Here is a 10312-nt window from a genome sequence, read left to right as displayed (position 1 = left end):
CCAAGGAGGAGGGGAATGAGGGAGGATGTTAAAAGGCCAGCAGGAGGGATCCAGTGGTGATGGGATGTTCTGTATCAATGTCATCCCCTGGTTGGGCAGTGACACTAGAATTTCGCATGATGTTGCAAAAATTTTGCACGATGTTGGGGAAGCTGGGGAGCTCTGTGTCATTTCTTAGAACCCCATGTGAATCTACAGTTCTCACAAAATAAAAAGTTTAATGAAAAACAAATCTAGCTTGATTTCTAATCTGGAAAACTTGGGAAAGTTAAAGGTGATTCTCCTCTCTACTAAGTGTTGCCTAAAGACAGAAGTCTTCCACGATGAAGTTGACACCCTCTTCCAGTGGAGGGCTCAGAAACTCTTTGAGCTGTTCCTGCGTGGACCTCACCTCCACCCCAAAAGGCTGGCATCGGCCGCATCATGAGATTCCTATTTGTGGACTGTAGTAACTACAGGTTGTTCAAATGAATAATCACAAATCTAGATTCCTTTAGCACCAATCCTTCTAGAACAGAGCCCTGTATCCTACCCAAGAGTAAAGCACAGTTCAGTGCACACTAAACGGTGAACATAGTTTCTCGAGGTTACCTTTAACTCAAATGTATTACATGAATTTTAACTCAAAACCCTCCCCCCTGACAATGAATTTTATATTATTTTCACTTTGTTAAAAAGAAACAATGGGGACTTCCCTGGTGGTCCAGTAGCTAAAGCTCGGAGGTCCCAATGCAGGGGCCCAGGTTTGATCCCTGGTCAGGGAACTAGATCCCACATGCTGCAACTTAGAGTTCACATTCTGCAACTAAGACCCACTACAGCCAAGTAAATAAATATTAAAAAGAATGATATATTCTAAAAAGTCCCTCTTGTGTGTATTTCCCTTAATCTTACTCACTAAGACTCTCTATATACTATTTTTAAACCAACAAAAACACGACCCCATATTATGTGATCCCAAACACATCCGTGCTTTAGAAGGTGACATTTTAGCGTGTCAAGCTGTGTTAAGCTTTGGAAGCCGTAAGGAAGAGACACTGGTTGCATGCAGTAGGGGCTTTATTGTGAAGAACCAAGGGAGATAACAAATCAAGGTGCCAGTTAAACAGCCAGGATTCCAAGAGACAAACACGGTTTGGGCCTCGGCAGAGATGGCAGGACCCACGTAGCCCTGGGGATATGGTGCCTCTCCATCCCGGGCAGTAGGCATCTGTGAATCCTACCAGTGGTGGTCTGCCGTTGCTCTGACTCAGATCATTCTCCTACTTAATTTTTTCCCTTTTCTTTCCTGTATGTTTCCAACTGGTGTGCTTGCTTTCTCTGTCTGGTTCAGATGATCACACATGAAGCTGAGGCAGCCTGCTGGGTCTGGCATTTGTGCCTGGCCCTCTGTACACCGAGGACTAGACTCCGGACAGTCACCCTGAGTCCCAGTTGGTCATTGCCTGAACAGCAGCGGGAACACACACAGACAGCAAGCAGTCCAGGTCGGAGGAACCCCTTAGAAGAGAACCTAAGAGGGCTACGGGCATTCCGGGGACTTGCCAGGACAGGCAGCAATGATTATTCAGGGCTGTCTTATTTTAACATTTCCTCATTGATTGGGGCAACCCTATATTTCAAAAGATGAGATCAGGCTTTGGGCCCCAGTGTGTTAATGAAACAGTCATTTCATTTCAAGCACTTCCCCTGTCTGTGATTTTCACTGTCAGAATAACCGAAAGGAAGAAACGAATCATTGACCAAGCAGGAACTTCATTGACAAACCTTCCACAGATGAGACCCAAATGCGATTCTAATACAAAGAAGAAAGACCCTCCCGAAAGTATTCTTGACCCATTCATCTTGCATCCCCCAGATATGTAAATGCTCTGTGGGGAAATACATTTGTAGATAACACATCACCCTGACAGCAGCAAATTGATCATTTTCCAATCTCTGAAACAAACTCCTAAGCTACTCTGAAACACCGAAGAAGAGTATCACATGATCAATGGGACTGTTTTAAGACCAAGAAGGGGAGGTATCTGTCAAGAGGCAAGCGCTGATATTTCTAGAGACTTGGTTATGTATTTCTTGATGAAGCTTGTGTTGGAAGGTTCCAGAAGATAGAAGTGGTGTCCTGGAAGCACAAAACTTTCAAAATTTCCACTGGTTACATCTTTCCAGGCTGAAAAAACAGAATTGTATTTAATAACAAATGATGCCACCACCCGCAGATTTACTTCCAGGTGTTACTTTTCTAAGAGCTGACACTGGTGGTAGAGTTACTCCCATGGTTTCATGTTCTGTGCATCCTGAATTTCTAATTTCTCAGAGACCTCTCAGTATACAGTGGTATTACCTGCCTTCTCTCATTTTACACAGAACTGACATCTCTCCATTTACACTAGATAAAACTGGGACCAGTTTTCTACTCCATGCAACTGCCAGTTGAGAGGTTGTTTGTTGTTGTTTTTAACTAATACTTTTGTATTAGTTAAATACTAATACTAATACTTTTAACTAATACTTTTGTTTGGCGTTTGTGCCCTGTACTGACCAGACCATTTTTATACAAGTGAATTTTTTCAAAAAGACACTTACTTGAAGTATGGCAATAGTTTAAGGATAAAAAAAGAAGCATGGATATTACACATCCCCTTGTAGTGTATGAAAAAAGGTGCATGGCTGGATTTATGTACTAGTACAGGACATTTTAAAAAAAATCAGATCTGTGCTGCAAGGCCTGCCAGCAACTCTGGCATGGAAATCATCAGATATCTCAATAAAACACCTCAAGCCATCAAAATCATTTCACCTTCCATATCCGCTGGTATATCTTCAGATCCAGAAAAGCATGTTATGTCACAAGAAAGACGAGTCTTAGAGTGTGTGTTACAGCTGCAAATATAAAGATGCCGGTTTGTAACATTTCGTAATAGACACCCCCTAGAATCTTTTCCTATTAATAACCTCATTTAAATCAAACAAGTCCTCACTTCCTTCCCTTTTGCTGTTTACAGCAATACAAACATTTTATTTTATTTTATTTTTATCCATGGCACTTTTACGTGTCAGCACCTGAGAGTCACTGTGGTCCAGGTTATTTTCTAAGATCTTCTGGCTTCTGGAACAGCCAGGTGCAGGCAGGTGGCACCTGGGCACCCAGTCCAACTCAAAATGGGGCTGGTTATATAGTATCTTCAACTGTCATTCCCCTGAAATGGCCACCTCTCTATCCCCCAGGCCTCCGTTGTTCGGCAGAGGGTTGCTGTGCGCAGAACAGATGCAGATTTATGGACAGAGGGCCCCTGAGTTGATTCTGCCGATTCTCAGTTTCATCAAAACAGCAGGAAACCATTTGCTGAGAGCTGGTGCTGGGGCTGTGTTAGTCCCTTAGGGACACTTGGGTAAGCACAGCCCCTTTCCTCCTGCCACTTAGAGACTGGCTGGGGAGACAGACATTAATGAAGTCGCCAGGCGATTGAACAGATTGAACAGATGGGTCACCAAGTTCAGGGTGATCTGTGAACACGTGACAAGTGGGGGTGGAGTGACATCAAGCAGGGACTCCCTGGAACATGGGGTTAGACTTGAGATCTGAGTAGATAGGAAAAACTCGGCAACGGGCAGAGATGGCAGGGAAAGAGGGGCCAGGTGAGCACAAACCAGGTGGCTTTTGTTCCATGAGTGAATGGAGAATTGGGACAAATTGCGGTAGAAGAAGCAAGCAAGAGGACTTCCCTGTGGTCCAGTGGTTAGGACTCTAAGCTTCCAATGCAAGGGGTGCAGGTTCAATCCTGGGTCAGGGAACTAGGATCCCACAGGCAACGTGGTGTGACCAAAAAACAATAATAAGCAAGCGAGGGCCACGTGTAGGTCTCCTGAAGGGATCTGGTCATCCTAAGAGTCAGGAAGCCACCAAGAGGATTTAGGGCAAGGCATATCATGACCAGACTTGACAGTCATCCCTTTTGGTACAATGTGTAGAACAGACTGAAGGGGACAAAGGGTTGTCTCTTTCAATAGTCCGGGCAAGAATTCCCACTTCTGCCTGGAATGTAGAAAACCAGGAGTGCCCCTCGCAGCCTAACAAGGAAAAATGCCTGACAAACTGCAAAACCATAAATTCTTGAACTCATCAGGAAGCTGAGTTTGCAAGGCAAACCAGATAGCGAACTCCAGGGAAGGCTGGGCCCCTCTAAGGAGAGGTGGGTCACACGGACTGTCTCATGTGGGCAGAGCACAGGATGAAGGGGTGTCTGCTGTCCATGTGGGTGAGAAGGAACCAGCTACAAATGCTCAAGTGCTGGGGACCAAGCGTGGGGTGATGTGTCAGAGGCAGTTCACACTGACTCACAGGCTCCTGTCCATGGCCCCCCACGAGGGGTTCACGAGAAAGAATAGGAACAGGCAGGAGGTCAGAAATAGCCCTCTCTGCTGGGCAGGTGGACAGCAGGAAATTGGATGCGACCATGAGATGGACACTAACCCCGCCCCCAGTCAAGTCCTCCCCTCCTACTAAGCAGAAATCTCAGTTGCTGGAGGAGGGGCATCAAACACCCCCTCCACGCCCCCCGCCCAGGGCACATGGGAAGATCCATGGATGTAGGGAATGGAAGCATTAACCCTCTACCCTGGGGGAAGGAATGGGAAGGGTCTTGGGCCCCCTGTGCTGTGCTTAGTCACTCAGTTGTGTCCAACTGCTTGCAACCCCATGGACTGTAGCCCACCAGGCTCCTCTGTCCATGGGGATTCTCCAGGCAAGAATACTGGAGTATGTTGCCATGTCCTCCTCCAGGGGGTCTTCCCAACCCAGGGGTCAAACCCAGTTCTCCCACAGGAAGACAGAGTCTTTACCACCTGAGCCACCAGGGAAGCTCAAGAATACTGGAGAGGGTAGTCTATCCCTTCTTCAAGGGATCTTCGTGACCCAAGAATCAAACCAGGGTCTCCTGCATTGCAGGTGGATCCTTTACCAGCTGAGCTGCCAGGCCCCCAGTTCTATACAAAAGCCAAGGGAAAGTCTTCTACTTCTGGGGAGGGACTGGAAACTTCCACCTAATACCCACCAGACCCACCCACAAGGCCTAGACACAGAGGACCTGGCTAAGACTGAAGCTGAAGATTGGCTCGGATATCCAAGAGCTCCCCGTGTTACCCCAGATGCTAGCATCACACATAGGGGGCCAAACAACAGCTGTCAGTGGGGGAGAGCCTGGAGAGAGACAGAAAAATTGAGAAAAATCCTCCAGTCTAGTCTCCACAGTAAGCACACAGTAACTTGGGAGAACCATTGCCCTGAAATGTAACCATAGTAGCAACAAAACCGAAACTCAGCTCCTCTCCAGTCTGGACTGACCCAACTCCCCACATTCAGGGCCTGCCAGAGGAGATGTGCTCAAATCATAAAGTATATTTATGTCAGTTCCATGCATGATATCCTTCAATAGAATATCTGTTTTATGCATGATACCTAGCTTTCAATAAAAAAAAATTATCAGACACAAAAAGCAATATATAACCTCCATTGTTAAGAGGCAAAGTAATTAAAAGAATAAGACTTCCCAGGTGGCTCAGTGGTAAATTACCAGCCTGCCAAAGCAGGAGACATAAAAGACTCCGGTTCAATCCGTGGATGGTGAAGATCCCTTGGAGGAGGGCATGGCAACCCACTCCAGTATTCTTGCTTGGAGAACCCCATGGACAGAGGAGCCTGGCGGACTACAGTCCATAGGGTTGCAAAGAGTCGGACACGACTGAAGTGACTTAGCACACATGCACAAGGCTCAAATAAGACCCAGATGTTGGAATTGTCAGAGAAGGGCTTGACAGTCGCTATGATGGAGATGCCAAAGGATTTCATGGAAAAAATGGACATATGTGAACAAATGGGGAAGTTCATTAAAGAGGTGAAGACTGCAAGAAAGAGTCCAAAAGAAATTCTAGAAATAAGCAGTAGCAGCAACAGGGCATTCCTTTGACAAGCTATTCAGTAGATTTGATAACGGCTGAGCGAAGAATCAGTCAACATGAAGATGGTTAATGGAAATCATCGAAACTGAAACGAAAAGAAAAAAAAAGTTTTAAAAAAAGGAGAACATCTGAGAGCCCTGGGACGATGACAGCCAGCCTGACCTGTGTGTCGTCAGGGTCCCAGAGGGAGAAGACGACTGTGCATTCGTCCGAGTAGGACAGGAGGGCAGCTTGAGTGAAGTGAAGCTGCAAAGCCTTCCCTCCTGCCTCGGATTTTCCTTTTGACCTCCAGGCTTTGAGCCTTGGGGGTGGGTGATGGGCAAGGAGAGGGTGGAGAGACATTTCAGGTCTGATTTCATGTATATTGGGAAAAGCTGAGTGCTGCGGAGAGCTGGAGAGAGGAGAGCAGACCGAGGAAGGGGAAGGAGCGGAAGCAGAAAGGGGAGAATCCAGAACAAGCTTAGGACATTTGAGATTTGGAGAGAGGAAGTGAATCCTTATAAGTAGCTCCTGAGGTTTGATTTGCTGGGGAGAGGGTGAGACTATTAAAAAACTTTTTTTTTTTTTTTTAATTCTGCAAGTGGAATATCCTTGTGAGTGACTTTTATTTTCAGTCTGGGGGAGGTTTCTTTTGAGAGCTCTTGAGAGTTTAGCTAAACTGCTTTATAATATTGGTGCCTCAGCATCCATGCTGTGTGGCCAGGCAGCTTGTGAGAGTGTGGACCTGACCCTCGGCCTTCCTGGAGCACGTGCAGAGTCACAAACACAGGTGAGTTCCTGTTGTGACCCTCCCCCAGCGGCCTAGGTGACAGCTGCTCCGGGCCCCCCAGAGCCTTCCCTTGTATACCTTTTAGGTAAACCTCCCATGAAGTTGACCAAAACCTGCTCTTTGGGGTTCAAGTTGACCAATCCGGACTTAGCCCGGGAATTCCAAAGCCCTCCACCCACGCCTAAGGGCATGTCCATCAGGTCCGGCCACCTCTCTGCCTGCAGTCGGCCTTGACCTCCCCGTGTGGCCCCACGAGGTGCGCCGTGGACCTCCTCCATGACCCGTGAGTCATGAACTTCTCTATTTCAATTTCTCTCAGGGTCTGTGGTTGAACCTCGGCTCCCTTTCCAACACTCAGGGTTCTTCTTAACAAATGTTAATTCCCCAAAGTCACCAGAGCCTCTGGTAGTGAATTGTTGGGTTGGATTTTTAAAAATTGAGGGTGGTTTGTCATGTGCCATATCCACGCCGTCTCCTAAACACGCCCTCCTGGCCTCCTCACCTACCACACCTTGAGGGGTTTACTCTCAGCATCCCTTCCTCTGAGAGGCGGGACCCTGGATCCAGATCTCACAGCCGCTAGGCCAGGGGTCTGGATCCTGGTGAACAGCCTCAACAGAAGGATGTTTGTGCGAGGCTTAATTAAAAAGCAGCTTTTGCCTACGCTATTTCACTGAATGTCCACAGTGCCTTGAATCACGTTTCCTTTGGTGGAAGTAGGGGATGTCGGACTTGGACTGGTGTTTCTTGGATTCTGACTCCATGCTAAGCCAGGAACACAGACAGCACAGCCCTGTGGGGACCACATTTGCTCAGACAGTTGGGGTAGAAATGGAGAGAGATGACAGACCAGGGCAGCTAGTGCCCCTAGTGGTGGAGTAGAGGTGGGCGTCGGCGTGAACGCAGAGATGTGATAAAAATGAACCGGATTGTCTCTGTTCCCAAGGCGCTTCAAGTCTGCGCCCCTTTTTCTTTTTTTAAAGCTATTTGTATAAACTTCTGCTCACAGGCACTGCCTGTGGAGGCTCTAGGTTCAGCTCCAGGCTTTGTGGCAGAAAGAAAGGGAGCACAGACCCGTGTGTCCGGCTCCTCCCCAAAGCAGACAAGAGCCAGACGAAACTGAAGAAACGCATGATGGGATACCATAGTGACTGAGGGCCAAACGCTGGCCCCACAGGACCTGCTGTGGGGACGTTAGAAAAGGAAGAACCTTATGGTTTCAGTTTATTAGGGCCAGTATCTGGAACATTAGGACTTCAGTCCTATTAGAAGGATCAAATGTCAATGAGACCTCTCAGGAGACAGGAATAGTCAGGTGTCATGGAACCAAATGAGTTCTGGAACAAAATTCCCCCAAGAAGCAAACCACTCCCTTGTCTTGGATCACCTCCACATATTTAATAAGTAGGGATCCCCTTCTGCTGTTCCCCTAAGAAGATGAGCATCCTTTGACATTAGTAATTTATGCAACAAATTTTTTTTTATGTGATAAAGCATACTGGATTGGTCAAAAAGTTCATTTGGGGATTCTGTAAGATCTTATGGAAAAACTCGAACAAACTTTTGGCCAACCCAACACACATTGAACCACATTTTTTAAAAAAGATAAAGATGCCCTGTTCATCCTTGATTAATGTAATTTCCATGCCCAGGCTCCATTTTAAGGCAGCAAAAATATCACAGGTGGGCCTCAAAAGAAAACAAGTCAAACTCTGCCTTCCTGGATAAGCATCCTCAGAGAACGGCCAACCTGCATCTTCCATAGATAATTTTAAAAAAAAAAGAAAGAAAGAAAACATGCCTCAATGACTTACATGACATCTTTCAAAATGTGAAGATCTGCTAACACTTTGGTAAAGGATTCTTGACTCTGTTCCTCATCACCAACAAAATCGTCACGAATGCCTCCCATTTCCTTCAGTAAAAAGGCAATTTGTTCGACACACATATCATCTTTGAGGAAAGGAAGTCGGGCCTTTGACATGAAACAGTAAAAACATTACTCTGACATTTCATTTAAAGCACCTGTTCAGACCCTGAATGCTCTCTACTCTCCCTTTCGGTGATTTTGAGAGTTCTCTGATGAGGGCTTTCCTGGTGGTCCAGGGGTTAAGAATCTGCCTTGTGGGGAGTGCAAGATGGTGGAGACATAGGTGTACATGGAGTACATCTCTCTCCCCGGATACATCAGGAATACACCTTCAGACACAGGAGTGCTCACAGAACATCACCTGATGGCAGACAGGAGTACCTGACCACCGGAAAAGAATCTGCCTTGGTGGTGCAGGGCACACTGGTTCAATCCCTGGTCCAGGAAGATCCCACATGCCGTGGACCAGCTCAGCCTGTGTGACACGACTCCTGAGCCCATGTGCGACACCTACTGAAGCCTGTGTGCCCTGGAGCTCCGTTCCACAACAAAAGAAGCCACCGCAGTGAGAAGCCTGCACCATAACTAGAGAAGAGCCCTGGCTCTCTGCAACTTAGAGGAAGCTGTGCACAGCAATGAGGACCCAGCACAGCCAAAAATAAACATTTTTTATTAAAAAAAAAAAGAATGATCCAGTTAGTCTGCTGAAAGTTAAATTCTCTGCTGACTCAGAATGGAGGAAAATACACTTAGAATCAATAGTTTTCATCGGAGATGCCTGGGCCAGTGCAGGCACTGACCAGGAAACAGTTAAAGTGCATTTCAGAGCAAAGATGAGAAGATGACAGTGAAAGAGATTTGTGAGTGTTTCATTAACCAATAGTATCTTTTATTCATCACCATGTCTACTGGTGATCAAAACTCATCAGAAAGGAAAACAATGACTTGATTTCCCCACTGCACTTCCATCCTTCCCACCACCCTCCCTAAGGAAAATGAAATTACTTACATGAGGAGGGCTTGCACTTGACACAAATAAATGTTCTGGTTCTAGATTATATTTTTCTTTCAGATGTAGTGCAGTAAAAAAAGCAATATAAGATCCCATACTACATTTGGGGAAGAAAAACATGACAATAACTATTCAATGAAATTCATAATACATCAGAAGTCCACAAGAACTCATAAACACAGCAATGATCATGAAACAGACCGAAGGAGAGCTTACATTAGTTGAATAATAGCTAACTTATTTGTAAATGGTAGGTTTTCAATGATTTGCAGCAACATCAGCAGTGTTTCAAGACATCCTAGATAATTCAGACTAAGATGGAATACTGATTTCCACCATGTCTTGAAATTAATTTAAATTTCCTTTCCTCCCTGAAAGATAGATGTCACTATGTATTTAATATTTATCAGCAGTTTTCAAGGTATAGTCTGGGGACTTCCAGGAGTTCCTGTCACCTTTTCAGGTGGTCTGTGAGGTTAAAGCCATTTTTAGAATATTGTTAAAATGTTTCCCTTTTAAACTCTCATTTTCTTTTTTTAGGAGAGCATAGTTGAGTTTTCCATACACCACGTGTGTCATGGGTTATCAGCACAGTTGGAATGCAAAAGAGAGAATCTTAGCTGCCTTCTAATAAGCCAGACATGTGTGCCAGAGTGTACCAAATGTGTGCCAAAGTGTAAAATAGTGCCACTCTTCTCACAGT

At 45.8% G+C, this 10312-nt stretch overlaps 1 protein-coding gene across 5 annotated transcripts in view; it reads right to left on the bottom strand.

Moving 5' to 3' along the window:
• Nucleotides 1-1041: 1041 nt before the first annotated feature.
• Nucleotides 1042-10312, bottom strand: part of LOC122681697 (S-acyl fatty acid synthase thioesterase, medium chain-like) — a 39408-nt gene continuing 30137 nt past the window's right edge. Inside the window, exons 5-8 of one of the 5 annotated variants that reach the window (XM_043884076.1) lie at nucleotides 9607-9706; nucleotides 8542-8702; nucleotides 2801-2883; nucleotides 1042-2170 (exon numbers count right to left, since the gene is read on the bottom strand). In XM_043884076.1, coding sequence (XP_043740011.1) covers nucleotides 2031-2170; nucleotides 2801-2883; nucleotides 8542-8702; nucleotides 9607-9706 — 484 coding nt within the window. In that variant the 3' untranslated portion in view covers nucleotides 1042-2030. The remainder of the gene's footprint in view (nucleotides 2171-2800; nucleotides 2884-8541; nucleotides 8703-9606; nucleotides 9707-10312) is intronic. The other 4 variants (XM_043884078.1, XM_043884077.1, XM_043884080.1 and 1 more) reach the window with 4 other exon arrangements.

This window comes from Cervus elaphus, chromosome 23 (assembly GCF_910594005.1).
Source record: "Cervus elaphus chromosome 23, mCerEla1.1, whole genome shotgun sequence".
Lineage (NCBI taxonomy): Eukaryota > Metazoa > Chordata > Mammalia > Artiodactyla > Cervidae > Cervus > Cervus elaphus.
The sequence above is the reverse complement of the archived record's forward strand: the minus strand, read 5'-3'. Positions and strand labels throughout refer to the sequence as shown.